Source organism: Hyperolius riggenbachi, chromosome 11 (genome assembly GCF_040937935.1).
Source record: "Hyperolius riggenbachi isolate aHypRig1 chromosome 11, aHypRig1.pri, whole genome shotgun sequence".
NCBI lineage: Eukaryota > Metazoa > Chordata > Amphibia > Anura > Hyperoliidae > Hyperolius > Hyperolius riggenbachi.
This window is the reverse complement of record NC_090656.1, coordinates 142,169,042-142,191,749: the sequence shown is the minus strand read 5'-3', so window position 1 is coordinate 142,191,749 and position 22,708 is coordinate 142,169,042. Positions and strand designations below refer to the sequence as shown.

The following is a 22,708-nucleotide window of genomic DNA, read 5'->3' as shown; positions in this document are numbered from 1 at the left end:
CAATAGAACAGTCTTTATTAGCTATTACAGCAAATGCTTCCTATAATTGCAGACCAGCTTTTTGCATGTCTTCACGGGTATTTTTGCCCTTTCATTTTTAGCAATGAGCTCCAACTCTTTCAGGTTGGAGGGTCTTCTTGCCATCACCCTGATCTTTATCTCCTCCACAGATTCTCAATTGGATTCAAGTCAGGACTCTGGCTGGGCCACTCCAAAACATCAATGTTGGGTCATAGTCTGAAATGACCATTGTTGGCCAAGGCCATGTTTCTCTGCAGACTACCGGATATTGTCGTTGAGAATCCTCATGTAGTACTCTTTTTTTCATGGTGCCGTTTACTGTGATTAGGTTCCCACCACCATGTTTGACAGTAGGGATGGTGTTCTGTGGGTTAAAGAGACACTGAAGCGAAAAAAAATTATGATATTATGATTTGTATGTGTAGTACAGCTAAGAAATAAAACATTAAGATCAGATACATCAGTCTAATTGTTTCCAGTACAGGAAGAGTTGAGAAACTCCAGTTGTTATCTCTATGCAAACAAGCCATTAAGCTCTCCGACTAAAGGTGGCCATACACTGGTCGATGTGCCATTAGATCGACCAGCTGACAGATCCCTATCTGATCGAATCTGATCAGATAGGGATCGTATGGCTGCCTTTACTGCAAACAGATTGTGAATCGATTTCAGCCTGAAACCGATCACAATCTGTTCAGCTGCTCCTGCCGCCTGTCCCCCCCCCCCCCGTATACATTACCTGAGGCTGGCTCCCGGGCGTCTTCTCTGCACTGCACCGCACCGCTGTTCTTGCTCCATCCCGGCGCTTCCTGTGTTACTCCGTGACCAGGAAGTTCAAATAGAGCGCCCTCTATTTCAACTTCCTGGTCACCGGAGTGACACAGGAAGTATAAGCGTACACTGGGACATGCGGAAATGCGGTGCAGCGAGGAGAAGAGGACCCCGGAGCCAGCTTCAGGTAATGTATACATGCTCGGATCGGGCCCGAATCGTACGCCGCAAGCGACGCGCTCCTACCGGCGGGCGATCGAGGGTAATTTCCCGCACGGCGCGATCGACGGACCGATCCGATTTCGGGAGGGAATCGGATCGGCGGGTGCGTTTAGCGCAAGCGATTGGCAGCAGATCCGATCCCAGGATCGGATCTGCTGTCGAAACGGCCGTGAATCGAGCCAGTGTATGGCCTGCTTAAGGGCTCTTTTCCACTATGAAATGCGATCGCGATTCCGATCGCGATCGCGTTTCAATTTCCACCATGCGATTGCGATTGAGCTACTATACTCATTATAGTCCAGCTCAATCGCATACAAAACGCGGCAGGACGACGATTGCGCTTTGACCAAAATTGCATCGCAATCGGATCGCACTAATGGAAATTGCTGCTGCAGTTTCCATTAGTTTAATGTACCTTGCGATTTGCGATCAGAAGCAAATCGCAAATCGCAGGCTAGTGGAAAAACGCCCTAAGTTAGTCGTGGAGAGGGCTGTTATCTGACTTTTATTATCTCAACTGTAAGTGAACTGTTTACTTTTTCTCTGCTAGAGGAGAGGTCATTACTTCACAGACTGCTCTGAAAGACTCATTTTGAATGCTGAGTGTTGAGTAATCTGCACATATTATAGAATGATGCAATGTTAGAAAAAACACTATATACCTTAAAATAAAAGTATGAGAATATTTTCTTTGCTGCTAATCTTCTAGTAATTATTCATAGTACACGACCAATTCACTATATCATTTTTTTTTTTCGCTTCAGTGTCTCTTTAAAGGGTTCTTCTTTTTTACATCAAATGAATGAAATATCAATGTGACCAAACAATTCGATTTTTGTTTCACAGAAGACCAGAAGTCTTCTTCTTTATCCAGAGGAGCATTTGAAAAAGCCAAGTGAGCTTTTGTGTGCCTTATCTGGAGAAGTGGTGTCCTCCTTGGTCTGCATCCGTGGAACCCAGCAGTGTGCAGTGTCCGTTGGATTGTCTGCCTTGAGACATTGCCACTAGCAGAGCCCAGACTCATCCGAACTGGCCTTGGCAGTGATCCTTGGATTCTTTATCACCTCTCTCACTATCCTCCTGGCCAGCACATGTGTCGTTTTTTGGCTTCTGACCACGTCCACTGTGCAGAATATCTTTTTAATAATACTTTGCGCTGTAGCCACTGGAATTGGAAAACATTTAGAAATGGCCTTGTAGCCCTTTCCTGACTTGTGAGCAGCCATAATGCACAGCCGCAGGTCCTCACTGAGCTCCTTTGTCTTAGCCATGACTGTCCACAAACCAACTGCAGAGAGAGCTGCTGTTTTTCACCTGTTGATTTGATTAAAACAGCTGTTCCCAATTAATCAGGGTAATTAGGATGCTTTAGAACAGCTTGGACTATTTTGAATGGTATAGAACTTTGGATTTTCCCATCGAGTGTGACAGTTTGTGAAGGGTATGAATAATTTTGTACTGGACACTTTTTGCTCAAATTTAAATTAAAAAAACTGAGAAATGTTTTTTCCCCACAATAATGCCTTTTGTACATTTTCTTATTATCTTTTGGGAGACAACTATGTAATTTCCCATCAAAACATTACTTGCTGCTTGAATAAAAGTAACCAAGTTAAAATTTGAAAGGCGTATGAGTTATTATGGGCAGCACTGTATATTTATTACACAGAATCAATATTTTATTATATCTTTTCATGGGACAACACTGAAGATATGACACTTTAATATAACAAAGTAGTCAGTGAACAGCCTGTATAACTGTAAATTTGCTATCCCATCAACATAACACAGGCTTATTAGGCTTGGTACACACATAAATCTGCACATTTCTGGTCTAGTCCTGTCAGTTTTGCATTCGTTTTACCTGGCTGGATTGGAACTGTACATCTTTTATGTGTGAGCACACGCATAGAAAACGGATACAAAACTGACAGGACTGGACTGGACTGGAAATGTACACCTTTTATGTGTGAACACAGCCACAGAAACACATACAAAAACTGATGACAATTGCCCAAAAACTGACAGAAAAGGACTGGACACATTTGTAGGTGTAAACCAAGCCTGAGGCCGGCTTCACACTGCAGATTGGTGTAGTGCCGCTCGGTATCCCGGTCTGGCATTTGGCCAAACAGGAAGTGGCGCTCACTTCCTGTTGGGCAATCGACAACATGCGCGGAAGTGTATTGCTAAAATACACTTCCAGGCATGAGCGACGGAAAAAAACTGCTTGTTTTTATAAATACATGTGCGTTACCATAGACTTACATGACTTCCTGTCCTACGCAGATCACTGCAGGTAAATTAACAGCACCGCATTGCCCCAGTGTGAAAGGGCCCTTAGTGTCTAAACCACTGGCAACAAAACTGAGTACACCCCTACGTAAACAATGTCAAAATTCTGCCCAAGTGTCAATATTTTGTGTGCCCACCATTATTTTCCATCGCTGCTCAAACAGGTTGCCTCTTGAATCCACTTTCTCTCCTCCATGACAAAGATGGCGGATGTTAAGGACCTTGCGCTCCTCCATCCTACAGTTGAAGATACCTCACAGATGCTCAATAGGGTTCAAGTCTAGAGACATGATTGGCCCTGCCCAGTACCTTTATCCTCAGTATTTTTTAGCAAGACAGTGGTCACCTTGGAGGTGTGTTTGGGGTCGTTCTTTTGGAATATAGCCCTGCAACCCAGTTTCCAAAGGGAGTGGATAATGCTCTGCTTCAGTATGTCACAGTACATGTTGGCATTCATGGTTGCCTCAACAAACTGTAATTCTCCAGTGCCGCAGCACTCATGCAGCCCCAAACCATGTCACTCCCACCACCATGCTTGACTATAGGCAAGACACACTTGTCTTTGTACTCTTCATCTGGTTGCCGCCACACACGCTTGACACCATCTGAACTATTTAATTTTATCTTGATGTAATCAGACCACAGGGCATGGTTCTAACCATGTCCTTAGTTTGCCCATCTTCAGCAAACTGTTTGCAGGCTTTCTTGTGCATCATCAGAGGCTTCCTTCTGGGAGACTACCATGCAGACATATTTGATGCAGTGTGTGGAGTATGTTCTGTGCACTGATCCCTGCAACCGACAACCTCTGGATAGGATGCTGAGCATGTGCACTTAATTGCTTTGCTTGACCATGGCAAGGCCTGTTCTGAGTGGAACCTGTTCTATTAAACTGCTGGATGGTCTTGGCCACCATGCTGCAATGTTAGGGTGTTGGCAATCTTGTAGCCTTGGCCATCTTTATGTACAGCAACAATTGTTTTTGTGATAACACCAAATTTAACACATATGCTGCCTGTTTACATCTTAGACCTTGCAAAACTAATGAGTAACATGAACCCACTGAGTAAAAATGTCTAATTCAGCATAATGTTTACATTTTTCATTAAGGGGTGTACTCACTTTTGATGACATCAGTTTAGACATTAATGTTTGTGTGTTGAGTTATTTTGATGTGACAGAAAATTGACACTGTTATGCAAACTGTGCACTGACTACTTTACATTCTATCAAAGTGTCATGTCTTTAGTGTTGACCCATGAAAAATATATAATTGAGAAGGTGGGAGGCGTACTAACACTTGTGTGATATATATATATATATATACACACATATACATATATACACATACACAGTGGGTTGCAAAAGTATTCGGCCCCCTTGAAGTTTTCCACATTTTGTCACATTACTGCCACAAACATGCATCAATTTTATTGGAATTCCACGTGAAAGACCAATACAAAGTGGTGTACATGTGAGAAGTGGATCTAAAATCATACTTCATTCCAAACATTTTTTACAAATAAATAACTGCAAAGTGGGGTGTGCGTAATTATTCGGCCCCCTGAGTCAATACTTTGTAGAACCACCTTTTGCTGCATTACAGCTGCATTACAGCTGCCAGTCTTTTAGGGTATGTCTCTACCAGCTTTGCACATCTAGAGACTGAAATCCTTGGCCATTCTTCTTTGCAAAACAGCTCTAGCTCAGTCAGATTAGATGGACAGCATTTGTGAACAGCAGTTTTCAGATCTTGCCACAGATTCTCAATTGGATTTAGATCTGAACTTTGACTGGGCCATTCTAACACATACCGTATCTTTCGGACTATAAGACGCACTTTTTCTCCCCCAAAAGTGGGGGGGAAAAGTCGGTGCGTCTTATGGTCCGAAGGTGTGCCAGATGCCCCACCCACAAAAGCTGTTACATGTCCAGCGGCAATTCATTCATCTTTTCCGACCTGAGTCCTCCGTGTGATTTACTGCATAGATTCCACTTTCCCCCGGGCTCAGCTCCTGCCGCATTCATATTTGGAGGAATATAATTGGCTGGATGGACGCCTGGATGTGCCGCCTAAAGAGCCTTCAAAACCTATGCTGGTGGAGCGGTAGACTGGAGTGGGCGGAGTTGCATATCGGATTGGCTACCGGCTCCATGAAGGTTTCTGATTGGGCTGGGCAGACAGCATCAGGGTCAGCAGCGGCCAGGTAACGCCGCACCCTGCTGGCTTAACAGAGTGTTTCCGGAGCGGAGGAAGGATCATAGGACCGGGGCCATACCTGGCGATCAAGCGGCAGCCTGGAGAGAGACTTCCTCGTTCAGTGGGCGGAGCTCTGCACGGACCCACTTCCCATGAGTAGCCGTACTTCCTGGCGAGTGGTCCGTGAGAGCTGGGACGCATGTGTGGCCCGTGAGAATCTTTGCTGGGACGAACGTGTAGCCACACTTCCTGGTTTAGCGACAAGTGGCCTGTGACCTAGCTGGAACACTATGCAGAAATGGATGTAGCGAGACAGCGTTCACACAGATGCAGCTAAACAGCTTCTCATAGACGGTAGCCCACTACCACCACCACGCATAGGTCTGCAGGGATGGGATCACTCCACTAAAAGTTCATCTGGCCCTGAGGGTGGTGAGTGTGACAGCAGTTGGAACTGTGCACCTGTGCTTGTTAGAATGCTCTGCAACTGTAGATTGACAATGTAGGCTGTTCTGCATACTTGGGCTTTAATGTACTTTGAGTGAAATCCTGTGGCTTGGTGCCACTATGTTATGCTGGAATGGGACTAAGCTTCATTGGTAAATATCAGGGCCAACTATCCAGACGATTGCATTGCCTATTGCTACTAACACTAGCTGCACTTTGCAATTGACACTTAACTAACCTATGTAAAGCTCCATAAGACACCACTGCTCCATGGATGCACCAGGTTTAGTATATATTTTTTTCCCTGGATTTTGTCCTCTAAACCTAGGTGCGTCTTATGGTCCGGTGCGTCTTATAGTCCGAAAAATACAGTAGATATGTTTTGTTTTAAACCATTCCATTGTTGCCCTGGCTTTATGTTTAGGGTCATTGTCCTGCTGGAAGGTGAACCTCCGCCCCAGTCTCAAGTCTTTTGCAGTCTCCAAGAGGTTTTCTTCAAAGATTGCCCTGTATTTGGCTCCATCCATCTTCCCATCAACTCTGACCAGCTTCCCTGTCTCTGCTGAAGAGATGCACCCCCGAGCATGATGCTGCCACCACCATATTTGACAGTGGGGATGGTGTGTTCAGAGTGATGTGCAGTGTTAGTTTTCCGCCACACATAGCGTTTTGCATTTTGGCCAAAATGTTCCATTCTGGTGTCATCTGACCAGAGCACCTTCTTCCACATGGTTGCGGTGTCCCCCACATGGCTTGTGGCAAACTGCAAACGGGACTTCTTATACTTTCTGTTAACAATGACTTTCTTCTTGCCACTCTTCCATAAAGGCCAACTTTGTACAGTAGATGACTAATAGTTGTCCTATGGATAGAGTCTCCCACCTGAGCTGTAGATCTCTGCAGCTCGTCCAGAGCGACCATGGGCCTCTTGACTGCATTTCTGATCAGCGCTCTCCTTGTTCGGCCTGTGAGTTTAGGTGGATGGCCTTGTCTTGGTAGGTTTACAGTTGTGCCATACTCCTTCCATTTCTGAATGATCGCTTGAACAGTGCTCCGTGGGATGTTCAAGGCTTTGGAAATCTTTTTGTAGCCTAAGCCTGCTTTAAATTTCTCAATAACTTGATCCCTGACCTGTCTTGTGTGTTCTTTGGACTTCACGGTGTTGTTGCTCCCAATATTCTCTTAGACAACCTCTGAGGCCCTCACAGAGCAGCTGTATTTGTACTGACATTAGATTACACACAGGTGCACTCTATTTAGTCATTAGCACTCATCAGGCAATGTCTATAGGCAACTGACTGCACTCAGATCAAAGGGGGCCGAATAATTATGCACACACCACTTTGCAGTTATTTATTTGTAAAAAAAAGTTTGGAATCATGTATGATTTTCGTTCTGACTTCTCATGTGTACACCACTTTGTGTTTGTCTTTCATGTGGAATTCCCAAAAAATTGATTCAGGTTTGTGGCAGTAATATGACAAAATGTGGAAAACTTCAAGGGGGCCGAATACTTTTGCAACCCAGTGTGTGTGTGTGTGTGTGTGTGTGTGTGTGTGTGTGTGTGTGTGTGTGTGTGTGTGTGTGTGTGTGTGTGTGTGTGTGTGTGTGTGTGTGTGTGTGTGTGTGTGTGTGTGTGTGTGTGTGTGTGTGTGTGTGTGTGTGTGTGTGTGTATATATATATATATATATATATATATATATATATATCCATGTTGGATAAATAATACCAACTCACATAGTCCTTCATGGGTGGCTCTGCAAGATGCGGGCAAAAATGAAAAATGCCCTCCCTTGCAAAGCACTCTTCCATTTCAAGGACAAGGGTCCATTTCCTATATTGTTAGCCTCGAGGTCAGGGTAACTACCTTAACTGTGGAGTTCAGGGGGTGAAATATGGTTCCCTATACTCATTCCAAACCCCTGTGTTGAAGTGGAAGCCAGTTTCACCAAACTCTGGTTCGATGCTCATTAGAGTTCACAAAACTGCACATGAAAGCTCACCATGGCCCTACCCTACTACTCATGCAGAGTGGCACTGCTGGGCAGTAAGCACATATACATATTTTCATTCTTCTTGAAGTAGATGTCTGCCCTCTGTAACTGGATGGAAATCTAAAATTTCCGAAATTGGATACAGGAAGTAAACATTTAGAGAGTATGTTGGGTACTCTACAGTCAACAGTGTTTACCACTGTTTACAAAGATGTCCATGAAAATGAACACTCCCATTCCCTTCACTTTACCACTACATTTCACAGAAAATTCAGAGCAGCTGTGGTGAACTAATGTGCAGGGCCGGATTTAGGCCTAGGCCATGGCCTAGAGCACCACATGAGGAAGGGCACCAAAGCAGCAGGCTAAAATGGTGCAGCATTTGTGAGCACTCGACCGTGGTACTCTGCTGCTAGCTGCCTGCGCAGTGGCCACCCTGCTCTCTCTGCATGTTTGCATTGTGGCCGGCGGCTATGGACTTGGGCAACAATGGAGCCGGAAAGGAAGAGGAAACTTCTGCACTGGAGATGAGCATTTAAGTGAGTTACACTGATGGCTGCTGCGGTGTGAAGGTGAGCTGGCTACCTATACTGAAAGGTGGGGGGTGGGCAAAGGAGGGATTAAGGGAGTCATCTGGCTACCTATACTGGAGGAAAAGAGGGAGGAGACATCTGGTTACCTTTAGTGGGGGCCTGACCATCATCAAATGCAAAAAGATAAGTCATACTCTCTATTTAAACCTCCTCTACCTACAGTTCCTAAACGCCTAATCCATCTTGCTTTGCATTTTAAAAGTGCTTTCAATCTATCTCCACCACATAACATCCTAGGTACACTATCTATAACTTGGATCCTGAGTTGTGAAACTGAATGTCTGGACTCGACAAAATGGGATGACACTGCTTGTTCCCACATCCCATTTTGCGAAGCAATATGGATTAGGCGTTTAGGAACTGTAGGTAGAGGAGGTTTAAATAGAGAGTATGACTTATCTTTTTGCATTTGATGATGGTCGAGCCTGTGTGGTCATTGGGGTCAGTGTATATTAGGTAGATTCCGCAATTTTTGGGGGATAATTTATAGGATGTATCTGATGTTTTTTCATTGAGATGACATTTTTCCTTAAGATTTCTTCCTTATTTTTCTATATGTTTGATGCGATTAGTGGCTCTGTATTTGTATTTATGAGGAGTGACCAATTTGGAGCTTGTGACTTCTTTACGTTTTTTTGCGTACAACTTTACAGTTTTTCGCATACATATTTATGCATCATGTCGGTTTTAAACTCTTTCGTGTTTTTTTACGCTATTCCCACGGTTTTTATGCGTGTTTGATAGTTAGTATTCATACATACGATTGTACGCGTTATCTACATGTTTTTACGCGTTGGAATACTATTTTATGGGTACGTTTTTACGAGTCACAGGATTTTTTACGCGTACACGGCAGTTCCCCATCAGGTCCGTTTTTTCCTGTTGGGCGTGGTTTTGTAGCCGTTTTTTGCCGTGGGAGTATTTCTGACTATTTGTTGATTGGTCAACATTTGAATTTGTAGCCATATAAAAGGATGTGTGTGATCACTATTTGTCAAAATGAGCTTGCAACTTGAAGAAGAAGCATGTCGCTTCGAAACAGTGGGCTGTAGTTGCCCTCAGCCTATTGTTGACATGTAATTTTATTGTACAAATAAGAGCTAATTTTTCGCTTTAGCGGTGCTGCTGACATTTCATTTCTGCTACTTTTGAACTCGGTGGGCAACGAGTTCTAATCAGCTATAGCACGCTGGTCTCCAATTTTGAGTGCTGGGTCTAACATTTTTTGCCTTAATTTAGAATGTAACATTTTACATTGTATTATATGCATGAATAAATTCAAACAACAACAGACCTTTCTTTTCTCTTTTGGTGGTTGCTGCATAGATACAGCTGAAAGTTCGTGTGATGGCTCAACCAAAGTAAGAAAATAAAGCTCACTCAAAAACATGATTGTGTTTAGCTTGCACACCAGCAAGACACGACCCCTGCTTTTTCAACAGGACTGTGTTCAAGTGCAGCAGATCAGAGTGGTCTAAATTCAGGAATTAGATCTGTATAAAAGTGGAAACTGCCTTTAACTCCTTCGGGAGCGTACTCCATGTACTGGTAGATTATTATCGTTTCAAACATATCTGGCTTTGCAATATGATGACTCGGTTGGATTTAAAAATAAAAGCCAGGTTTATGCTAGTGATGCAAGTCCAACAAGGAAAAGTTTCATTAACACTTCTAGATTCTTAACTGTTAGGGCTTGTTTCCACTACACGCGGTGCAATTTGGCTACATAGACACACTGCACCGCGGCTGTACTGAAACCAATGCACGGCAATGGAACAGTTTCCATTGCAAGCTGGTTATGTGGAACCGTGCGAAATGATAAGACATCTGTGAGGAAAAAAAGGAATACAGCCTAGTTCTATGTAGGATTGGGATTGTATTTACACATGTTTATAAGTCACATGTCACTATAGGAACTCTTTAAATAGTCATATTAAGAGTACTACTATTTGTACTATTTACCAACCCAGTATGAGGTGGAGCTTGGCATCGGTCTGAAAGGCATAATGAAGGGTCACAAGGAAGGGACTCTGCCTCACATGTTCTAGTACAGTACGCTCAGTCCGTGTGTGCTCTGCAGTCTTCTCCTTGTGAACAAGAGCTGACTTCCGCAGCACCTTCATGGCATAGAGACGATTTGCATCTGATCCAGTCACTTTACGTACAAGAAAAACCTTACCATATGCTATAAGAAAAAGCAGAAAAAAAGAAAGTAAAAGTGGCAAGAGACAATAAGCAACAGCAATAAGAAAAAAAAAATACCGTATTTTTCGTACCATAAGACGCACATTTTCTCCCCCAAAAATGGGGGGGGAGGGGAAGTCAGCGCGTCTTATGGTCCGAATGTAAGCCAGGTGTCCCCTCTAGAAGACAAGCTCCTAATCTCCAGCTGCTGCTCTGTGTCCTCTTAAGCCTATCTCCTGCATGACCTCATTCCTATGCGTCACTGTGTGACCCCGGCACCAGTTGTCAGAACTCCCCCCTTCTGTTGGTATGTGCCATTTCCATCTAGGTGTCGGGGACGCCTAGCGTGAATGCTTATTGTTTTCAGGAAGTTTACTCTATGTACAGAGTACTCCGGAATGCTTGTCCTGCTTAACCGTGCGGTTTGTTCCTGGGACCAGCTGTCACTATTCTCCCCCCCCCCCCCCCCCCGCAGTAGCTGTGGTGCAATCCCTGTGCATCGGGGACATCGTGGCCTGACCTCTCACTGGTTCCTGGATCGCGCGATCTCTACGTATCGGGGGATGGTATTGCCTGAACGCTCAATGCTTCCCGGAAGTGTGCTAGTGTCTCATGTGATGGCAGTCAGCCCGGTACCGCATGGAGATTGAGGAGCGTTTAAGTTCTGTGCATATTGGCAGCCCGGGAAGCAGACCATGCACGGATGGACACGAGACTGCAGCCTGGCATCCCCTTGAAACAGCACGGAGGGACACGAGCAGATGGCAGTCTGTAATCCCCTTCAGACAGGAGTTCGGACTTTAGTAACACAGGAGACCCCCACTTTCCAGACTGGCTATCCTGAGTGGTTGTTCTTATTACAAAGGTATATTCACACTGCAAGCAGCATTTATTGATCTAAAGACCAGGTGTCACTGTGAGCATTCTTTTTGTTACTTCTCCCAGCACAGAGTTCAGGTCACAAGAGTGACTGATAAGTCTTTATCAGTTGTATAACAGATCGTTTCCATATTTAAAGGAATCATCAGCCAAAATTTAAAAAATGAGGTTTACTCACCTGGGGCTTTCTCCAGCCCCTTGCAGCCGACTGTCCCACGCCGACCGCGCCGCTCTCCAGCGGTCGGCGTGAAACAGTCGGCTGCAAGGGGCTGGAGAAAGCCCCAGGTGAGTAAACCTCGTTTTTTAAATTTTGGCTGACAACTCCTTTAAGAAAGCTGGTGTTTCTGGGTCATAACCTGCATGTCATTTAGCACTGTTTTATCAGCATAGAAGACACTATTGTACTTGAGACAGTTATCTTGTCATGGGGGCTTAAGACATGTGTACATATTGTCAAAATCCAGGATGACACACTCAATCTTTTCTGATACTTACTCCTCCCACAGGACGCCCCTGCCCCATGGACGCACCAGGTTTAGTATATAAAAGGTTTTTTCCGATTTATGCCCTCTAGTCTAAACGCACCGTCTTATGGTCCGAAAAATACAGAAGATAATATATTCGATCTTTCTTCTTTTATATATGTATTACTATTTATTTTTTTAAGCTTTTCTAAATTATTTCTTATTCTCTGTGGAATCACGCATGATCTGTAAATATTAACCTGTTTGGGGCTTAGTATATAAAATACTTAAATCATTTTCCACACCACTCCTAAACATTTTAAGCACAAAAATAGACATGGAACTAAAATAGCAGTATCTAGTCATTTTGTAGAGGCACAGCAGTGTGTCACAAATGCCAGCCAGCTTCTACCAGCCCCCTCCAGCTGTCCCGTGCCCTCGCAGTCACTCATGGATTCTCCTGTCCCCCGCTGCCAGCTAGTTCCGTTTTCGCTGACAGGCTCGACAGGCCTGGCCACGCAAATTTTTCTTTGCGTTCCCCCCTGCAATAGAGTCCTGCGCAGGATGCTGTTGAGAACGGGAACATGAAGGATACGCATAGCCAGGCCTGCGCAGGCGCATGAACCATGTCAGCGAATATGAAACTAGCTGTCAGCGGGGGACCGAAGGCTCCGTGAGTGACTGCAAGGGCATAGGACGGCTGCAGGGAGCTGGTAGAAGCCCCAGGCAAGTAAAACTGATTTTTTATTGATGGCTTAAAGGACTTACGAGGCGAAAAAGACCTAAAAAGTTAAATACCTGCATGTAATAGCAATGCACGGAGGGCGCCGTCCGCGCCCTCCGTGCCGTTCCGCCGGGTCCCCGCAGCTCAATGTGCCCCCCGGCCTGTCCCGACCCCCCAGCCCGGGTCGGGCTCTTCCTCCTCCACAAAGATGGCCGCCGGAGCTGGTCGCCGCTGCGCAGTCCGCATATGCGCGACGGCGCCCTCCGTGCATTGCTATTACATGCAGGTATTTAACTTTTTAGGTCTTTTTCGCCTCGTAAGTGTCCCTTTAAGTGCACATTTAATAACCCCTTTTGCAAACTAATGAGGCATAGCAGTACTTGTAGAATTACTTCTTACCTCCAGTTCCCAAAATTTTCAGTAGTTCAAAGTCTGACATTCCAACCTTGTCTTTATGTTCCATCAGATTCACTGTTGTGTAAGGAAACATACATGGATTATTAATTGAAAAGGACAAAACTTATAAAAAACAGTGTTAACACTTGTTCAAGACGGACAACAGACTATCAGTGGTCTTTTTCTTATCATTCCATGTCGAAACAACACAGTTTTGTATGAAAATCTGCTTTGGCCTGTCAGATTTTGCTGGAACTTGGTGTATCTAGTGCCCTTACCTAGTTATGAATAAAATGGGGGGGGGGGGGGGATTAAATTCTGGCTTTCCTTCAAAAGTTATTAAGTACTAATTATTGTAATTTTCATAAACGCTGAGTTCAGAAATATTACAATAGATACAGACCTGGGCAAAGTGTAATTTCAAAGCTTTTTTTTTGTGACATGACGAAATTTAGAATTCATCAAATTTTCTGTAACATTTTTAAAATAGATTTTTTAAAAAACGTCAATTTTAAAATGGTCAAACTATCAGTAGACTAAAAACCATCAGTAGACTAGTCTAAACTGCTTAGTGAATTGAGGCCCATGTAGAGATAAACAAGTAGTCTGAAAAGACATGCCTAGGGAGGGACCACATCCCTGGAGCTCTACTATGTATGGGCAGTAAACCGCCATGTAGAATAACTCTGTCACACAACTGAGCACTGGCCCCCAGTGCCAGATTGACAATATCCTATTATAATCCTACTGCATACATTTCTAAGATTTAAGCATCTCTAAACCCTCTGCTCTGCATCCATCTATATAGTGCTAGAACATAGAGGAAAAGAGAAGGCGTTAAACATACATGGGGAATCACAGTCTAATATAAATCATGTGAGTGTACCTTTCTGCAAGATGGTCAATCTCTACCGCCAGCATAGGTAAAGTGCAGGCCTGACAAATCAGATGAATCCGAAACGGGTTGGGAGACCAATCCGAAACGGGTTAGGAGACCAATCCGAAACGGGTTGGAAGTCCAACTCGAAACAAAGGACTCCCTGAAACTACCCAGAGATTCATTTCTTGAAAATTTCCATTACCCCTTAATTAATTGTCAGTGACAGGTTTGACAAATCATCCTGTTCTAATCTTGGGGAAGCCTACTGCTGCAAATGGCAACAATTCACCTTCACTCCACCTGCTGCTTAGCATCCACTGCTAGATTGCTTGGACACAGAGGATAGGAGAAAGGATAAATATATACAGGGGTAAATCACACTCTAATCTCAAGCATGTGAGTGCACATCCCTGCAAACAAAACAGTTTCTGCATCTAGCATAGGTTTACTGCAGGCCTGACAAAATCCATATGAAACAAATGACTCCTTGAGACTGCTTAGGGATTCCTCCTTACCCTAAAAGTTTCCATTACCCCTTTAGGGCCCTTTTTCATTGGCGAAAGTGATGTGATGCAGCTATGCATCACTTTCGCCGGCGTCACTTCCGGATCTCCTGATGCGGAAGTCAATTGAGGAGATTGGACGCGGCTACAGGCAGATGCGGTCGTGCGATAATCTGCAGCATGCTGCAGATCCTCGGATCGCTCCACACAACATGCACGCAGTGGAAACTATTCCATTGCCGTGAATGTGTTTCAGCATACCCGCACAGCTTCTAGTGGAAACGGGCCCTTATATAAATTTTCAATCACTACAGCTCTCAAAGATTTAGTGCAGACTTGACAAAACATCTCGATATAATGCTGGGGAAGCTTAACCACTTCACCACTGAGGGGTTTTACCCCTTGAGCACCAGAGCAATTTTCACCTTTCAGCGCTCCTTCCATTCATTCGTCTATAACTTTATTATTACTTATCGCAATGAAATGAACTATAGCTTATTTTTCTCGCCACCAATTAGGCTTTCTTTAGGTGGGACATTATGCCAAGAATTATTTTATTCTAAATGTGTTTTAATGGGAAAATAGGAAAAAATGTGGGAAAAAAAATATTTTTCAGTTTTCGGCCATTAAAGTTTTTAAATAATGCATGCTACTGTAATTAAAATCCATGAAATGTATTTGCCCATTTGTCCCGGTTATTACACCGTTTAAACTAAGTCCCTATCACAATGTTTGGCGCCAATATTTTATTTGGAAATAAGGCTGCTTTCACAGTTAGACGTTACAGGCGCATGTTAGTGCAGCCTGTAACGCAGCCCACCGCACAGTAATGTAAAGTCAATAGGCTGTTCACAGTGCCCACGTTGCGTTACATTGTAACGCAGCACGTCAAGTTAAAGTGCTGCGTGCTGTACGTAATAAGCGGGTAAGCCGCGTTACACTGTTTGCACATGCTCAGTAGTGTTGGAGGAGGAAGTCTCCCCTCCTCCTCCTCCTCGGCCAGCCACATGGCTAATTAATATTCACTGCACGGTGTGACGTGCAATATTTCCTTCCTGGAGAGGCCGCTCTGTGCGGCGATTGGATGGCGGGACCACGTGATGCTGCATGTGTCCAAGAGTACGCATCACGGACGCCAGAGTGAGCTGCACAACACGGCTCAGTCTGACGTCCACATCCAACACCACCAGGCGTTGCGTTAGGGGCACGTTATGAGACCATAACGTCCTCTAAAACACAACGCCCTGGTGGGAAAGTAGTCTAAAGGTGCATTTTTTTCAGTTTTGCGTCCATCCCTAATTACAAGCCCATAGTTTATAAAGTAACAGTGTTGTACCCTCTTGACATAAATATTTAAAGAGTTCAGTCCCTAAGGTAACCATGTTTTTTGTTTTTTTTGTAATTTTTTTTTATTACAAAAAATAATTAAATTGGGTAATGTGGGAGGTAATGAGTTAATTTATAGTGTAAAAGTATGTATTTGTATATGAAAAATGTTTTGGATGCAGTTTTACTATTTGGCCACAAGATGGCCACAGTAATTTTTTGTTCATGCGACCTGTAAGCGTCGGAAGTACGCTTACAGGACGTTCAATAAGGCTGGGAATTTTTTTTTTTCACAACGATCGCGCTGCTTCTCATAGAAGCAGCCGATCATTGCTGGGGACGGAGATCAACGAACGGGAACGTTTTTTTCCCGTTCATAGATCCGGCGCGCGCACGAGCGAGCGGGAGCGCAGACAGCGGCGGGAGGTGTATATATCTACGCTCAAAGTGGGCAAAGGGTGTAAAAAGGATAGATATACGCACCGCTGGTGGTAAAGTGGTTAATGTTGCAATAGCAAAAATTTTTAGGTTTTGGCTATACCTTGTATCCTATACCTCCCCTGCTTTCACTTTTAGCTTGCTAGAATATAGAGGACAACACGAGAATCATGTAATGATTCAAAGTCCCACAAATGTACAAAAAATGGTGTCTTGATTCTAGACACATCAATTTAAAAAAAAAAGTCACTAGGACTATATATACACAATTGTATGTGAGGTACACTAAAAGCACCTGTATCACAAACAAATGCCTTAAAAAAGCTCCAGGCGGGTGTCTTTGCTTATCCCCCCCACACGTATTAGGTTACATATGTGCAAAATGCACAAGCTGCTGTACCTTTGTGGTGCCCAATAGGTGGAGTGTAGCTAGCCCTAAAAACCTGAACTTAATCGCATAGATGTTTTATTTATGATATACTACCACAGGTGTGTGTGGTTAGCATGTTGACCAAAAGTGCAGGAATGTATTGCAAAAAAGACAAGGCTGGCAGATTTGTATGTCAGCCTGCTTGCATACACCTAGACTGCTCAATCAAGGTCCACCACACACACACCAAACAAATGATTGCAGCGGAAGGTCTATATACAAGGGTTTAGGGAGTGCAATACATATTTACAGTGCTAACAGTGCTCGAGCACTGTACTGCTCGAGCACTGTTAGCACTGTAAATATGTATTGCAGTTCTTTTAGATAGGGACTCGTTAGTGTTAGGGATAAGTGGTGGGTGGTTAGGGTTAGGAGTAATTTAGGGGTGGTTAGGGTAAGGCTTAGTTAGCGGGACGGTTCAGGTGAGAGTTAAGTATGGTGGGTGATAGCAGAATATCATTTAAATTGCCAATATTCTACTATAGTGGATAATAATTATCAGTAAAATTACTGATATTCTATTACCATTATATCATGCCCATTACCGCCATTTTTGCACCAATTTTTTCTCAAGATGCAATTATAGTTACGCCCCTTTTATGCTTAACACATGGCGGCACCCAAATTTATCAGCGCGCACTGCGTCCAAATTTAGGTGACCCCTCACAGCACCTCCAGCCACCTTAGAACACAGATGTGAGGTAACAGAGAACTGCTGTGAAAGAGACACAGTTAGAGCGGGGTCACACTTGTGTCTGCAAGAAAACACTGGCGTTTTCCCACAGTCAATTTTTCACGCCCTTTTCACATTGTTGCGCATGCGTCATCCACCATAGACTGCCAGCACCTGATAGCATTCTATGGGAATTGTACGCGCGTTAGGATTTCAAGCGGCAGGAAATCCGTGCTTTTTTTCTTGTGTGAACTGCCTGGAAAACAAACGTGCGCATTGCCATTTAAAAAGCATTATGTGCAATTTTGCATTGCGCATGTATTTTTCAACAAAGCTTTACTATTTATCTAACATTGTTTTTTGTTTTTATGAATAATGACTTATTACTGGCTGCAACAGTCGTCATTAAAATCTAAACTAACTACCGACACTAAGATGGATCGGGGATCAGCGGCGAACTTCGTTCGTTAACTGATCCATCTTCACTACCATGGATACAAAGGCGCAAACGATCATTTAATTGTGATAAAAGTTTCACGTCGGGCAACGGGATCTGAGCGATCAGTCGCTCAGTGATCCATCATGGCTGTTGCAAACGCCGCTAAACATTTTTAAACTAATTTTCATTAAACAATGATATGCGATATCGCAAAAACAAACATTCATTGTGAAAAAGTCACCCGTCTTTTTGCCGCAAACATTGCATCGTGGGTACGGACCTTCATGCACACTAGTTGGTTCAGGGACCTCATGATTCCTTGCCCCAATCATTGCCTTGGGGGGACATGAACACTTTTTTATTATTATTATTATTATTATTATTTTTGTCACTTTACTTTTTGTTTTTACAACTTTTTTTTTTTATCAATGAACACTGTCACTAGCAGAAACAGTGTTCAATGAGTGCTGGGAGGACACCGATTGGCCAAGGGATCACATGATCCCTTGGACCAATCACTGCAGCCACAAGGGTCAAGGGATCACATGATCCCTTTGCCCAATTAGTGGTGCAGGTCTGGGATCACTTACACGTGCAATGTCTCAGGAAGTAATTACTTCCTGATTCGGCGGTTTATAATGATCGCTGTTACACCAATCACTGCGGCCTCTGGGGGCACTGATCGGATAGAGGTTTCACCTGTTCCCTTCAGGGCTGTGGAGTCGATACAAAAATCCACCGACTCCAACTCCGATTCCTCAGTTTAGGATTCCACCGACCTCGACTCCGACTCCTCTAATTTGCATATTACAATCTTGTTGATTGAAATTATGTAACATGAAATTCGTCTTCTTAACTGCCAACACTTAGGAATTTTAAAAGACAACGGAAGAGAGAAAGATATGGAGACTGCCATATTTATTCCCTTTAGTCGTAGACTAAAACTAGTCCTTGGTAAGAGTACTTGTAAAAGGTACATGCCGGAACAAAGAACATCTATCAGGCCCTAGGCAATGTAACTGTGGGTACATGTAAGAGTGATGTGCAGGTACTCTGCAGGGGAATGAGGGGATTCTTCCTCTATTACACATTCTTCATGCACAATCTGAACCAGGTTTATGGGTGATAGACAACACCTCTGTGTTCAATGTGCACAACATTCTCAGTGGATTCCCTGCAGCTCTGTGGAGAGTGCATATGTAGAGTATAGTACAACTGTGTAGCAAAGTAAACCTGGGACAGATGAAATTAAAGCTTTATACATACCTGGGGCTTCCTCCAGCCACCTTCAGGCTAATCAGTCCTTCGCTGTCCTCCTCCGCCACCTGGATCTTCTGCTATGACTGCGCTGACTGGCTGAATTACTGGGACTCATAGCAGAAGATCCAGGTGGCGGAGGAGGACAGCGAGGTACTGATTAGCCTGAAGGGGGCTGGAGGAAGCCCCAGGTATGTATAAAACTTTTCTTTTCATTCTTCTCAGGTACCATTTATTCGTAGTCACCAAACCAAATTTTAACAACATATCAAGTTATTTGATTTCACAAGCATTTGCATACATCAGAATCAACTCAGAATTATTTCCATCTCATTGACCATCTCTATTAGTGACACGGCTTCACATCAGGCTTTATACTTACAGCATAGATGTTATTTTGTATACGGTATATAAGAGATTCCTGTGTACACATCAAATATACAGTCACAATCAGATGTGTATATCTGACTTTAAAAATACAGGGACTGCTTTATTGAAGCAGCACAAGTAACTAATTTTGATTGGTTTATGTCATTTTTGTGAACTAAGCACAGCTATTACTGTATGTATAAATTATTTATGATGACTATTATCTGAGAAATAGAACATTTTATCATATTTTCTATTTTAATTACAGTTTAAATTCATTAGGAGTCGGAGCATTTTTTCCCGACTCCGACTCCAGGCACCGAAAATTGCCCCGACTCCACGACTCCGACTCCACAGCCCTGGTTCCCTTGCCCAGATTGGCAGTGCGATGGGAATGCGCGTGCACCCGTGCAATCGTCCTAGGTGGTGGCTTTAGCGCAGGAAGTAGTTGATATGGCCAGAAGGCTTTAGCCTACAGCCTTTCTGGGCGTAAGGCTAAAGTGGTTAAAGAGGGATTGTCAGTCACAAAATCAAATTCGATTTACCCACTGCTCTATGTTTAATATGCAGTCTGCAACCTTACGCTGCATTGCAAGCACTCATATCTATTCAGAAATGTTTCTGCTGTAATAAATCTTATCTCAGTCAGCCTGGCTCTATTTTTGCCATTAGTGAGCTGCTGAAATCTGATCTGTGGTGTGCTCACATGTAATTACAAAGCAAGCTAGCAATGACAGTGCAGTTTGTAGGAGAGAAAAAAAATTAAGGGGGGAAATTAAATCAGGATAGGCTCAGAGGGAGCCAAGAAAGAAAATGCCAGGAACAGAATTCTCTTTATTTACTATATACAATTCACTGAAATCAAAATGTGGACAGTACAATATATCTGTTATGTAAGTAGAACAAGTAGTTATCTACTTATATGTGTGTTTTTTTCCTGGGATTGTATGGCTGTCCCTGTTGCTTACCAGAGACGTACTTAAAAAACAACAAAAAAAGTTTTACACATGCCTGGGGCTTACTCCAGCCCCATGCCCGCGGATCGCTCCCACGCCACCGTCCTCAGTTTTCTCCAGCTTTGGTACTGGGTTTCGTAAGTTCTGTCAGTCGCAGCCAGTCTGCGCAAGAAAAGTGTGCCCTCTGCGTATCTCTGCGGCGGCCGGGATATTTAAAGGATACTATCGCCGGAATCTTCGGAGAAACGGGGGGAGCAGAAATGTATGATGAGCTGTCTTGATGTCCACCGCTCCCCCCTGTTCTCCTGTGTCCTCCTCCTTTCTCATGTAAAGCCCCCCGGTGGCCCGGTTTCTCTGAAGATCTTCGTCTCTGGTAACCTTAAGGCTACTTGCACACTAAGACGTTGCGTTAGGTGCCACGTTAAGGTCGCATAACATGCAGCTAACGCAAGGCCTGGTGCTCTTCTATGTGGACGTCAGAGTTAGCCATGTGCCTGGCCGCTCTCCGCCCCTCCCCAACATGACTGCGCATGTGCAGACAGTCTAACGCGGCTTAAGCCGCTCTAACGCCGTAGCATGCTGCACTTTCGGGAGAACGTGCAGCGTTACATGTAACGCAACGTGGGCTGTGTGAACAGCCCACTTGTGTTACATTGCTGTGCGTTGGGGGAGCGTTACAGGCGCACTAACGTGCGCCTGTAACGTCCCTGTGAGTAAGCAGCCTTAAAGTAAAATTGGGAATCCAGAATAATTTATTGCTTTCTACTATATGTTGTTACAGTACCTCTTTAAGGCAAACCTGAAGTGAAAATGAAAAATTCTATCAACATTCCTAAACCTATATAGGACTTTCCTGGAATCCTATTGTCTTATTTTGATTTAAAAGTGAAAAATGTATGGTGTAGCCTCCCTGGCATTTAATTTCCCCAGGATTTCTGTGCAAAAAGTGGTTCAATTAATTTCAAATAATTTTTAAGCATTTTAATATTGAATTCAATACAGGTTATTGTATTGAATTCATTAAAAAAAATTAAAAGGGAAAAAAAAAAAAAAAAAGGAAAAGTTTGCCAGATTTTGATAATGCTCAATCGCCGGGGGAATATGTAATCGCAGAGGGAGAAGCAAATCCGCCGAGGGACATAGAAGACACTGGGGAAGCTATCAGAGGTGCACGACGAGGGATCAGCACGCCAATGGTGAGTATAGGTTAGCCAGGCATGGTTACCCCAGTATAGGTTAGCCAACGTATAGGTGCAACAGTATAGGTAGCCAGGTATAAGTGCCAGGGCTGTGGAGTTGGAGCAATTTTGCCAGGTATAATTTTCCCCAGTATTAGTCAGCTGTAGAGGCTCTCTTCCCCCCTCCTGTTGTATTCCTGATCCCCCCCTCCCTCCACTATTCATCCAGCCCACCCCCTCCCTCCTGATCTCCCAGCGTAACATTTGGGATCCACCTCCCTCCACTGTTTATCCATCCCTCCCTCCCGACCCCACAGCGTAACATTCTGGATCCCCCCTCCCTCCACCGATCACCCATTCTGGATCCCCTTCCCTGCAAAAATATCCCTGGCTGCATGGACGAGCCTGGCTTGTCCATACTGCTGTCAGCAACTTTTAGCTGGACGAGCCAGGCTTGTCCTAGCGCATTCCTGTAGCGGTGATGTGTATCGCCGTTACCAGGGGAACCGTTCACCTGCTTCCTGTCTCATCACAGCAGCCGTGGGGCGCGTTGCTGTGAAGGAAAAAAAACACTCAGGAGAGGAGAATATGAGAGGAAGCGGCCGTTAGCTAACGTAACACCAGCGGCGGCTGGGGAGGGGGAGTGTATACTGGGGCACTATACTAGGGCACTATACTAGCTATACTAGGGCACTATACTAGCTATACTGGGGCACTATACTAGCTATACTGGGGCACTATACTAGCTATACTGGGGCATTATACTAGCTATTCTGAGGTAACTATACTAGCTATACTGGAGCAACTATACTAGCTATACTGGGGCAACTAAACTCCCTATACTGGGGCAACTATGCTTGCTATGCCACCGCACCCAAATCCTGGGCTCCCCAGGTCCTGGGCCGAAAAAGGTTAGGGTCCCTTGCTTTAAAGTGCACCTAAACAGAGGGATATGGATGTTTCCTTTTAAAACAATATCAGTTGCCTGGCAGTCCTGTTGATCTCTTTGGCTGCAGTAGTGGCTGAATCACACACCCGAAACAAGCATGCAGTTAATCCAGTCTGACT

General features: G+C 44.1%; 1 protein-coding gene across 1 annotated transcript in view; it reads right to left on the bottom strand.

Moving 5' to 3' along the window:
* The window catches only part of LOC137538816 (ribosomal protein S6 kinase alpha-5-like), a 332,016-nt gene that overhangs the window by 288,917 nt on the left and 20,391 nt on the right, over nucleotides 1–22,708 (bottom strand). The window contains exons 2-3 of the mRNA XM_068261164.1: nucleotides 13,195–13,266; nucleotides 10,511–10,729 (exon numbers count right to left, since the gene is read on the bottom strand). Coding sequence (XP_068117265.1) covers nucleotides 10,511–10,729; nucleotides 13,195–13,266 — 291 coding nt within the window. The remainder of the gene's footprint in view (nucleotides 1–10,510; nucleotides 10,730–13,194; nucleotides 13,267–22,708) is intronic.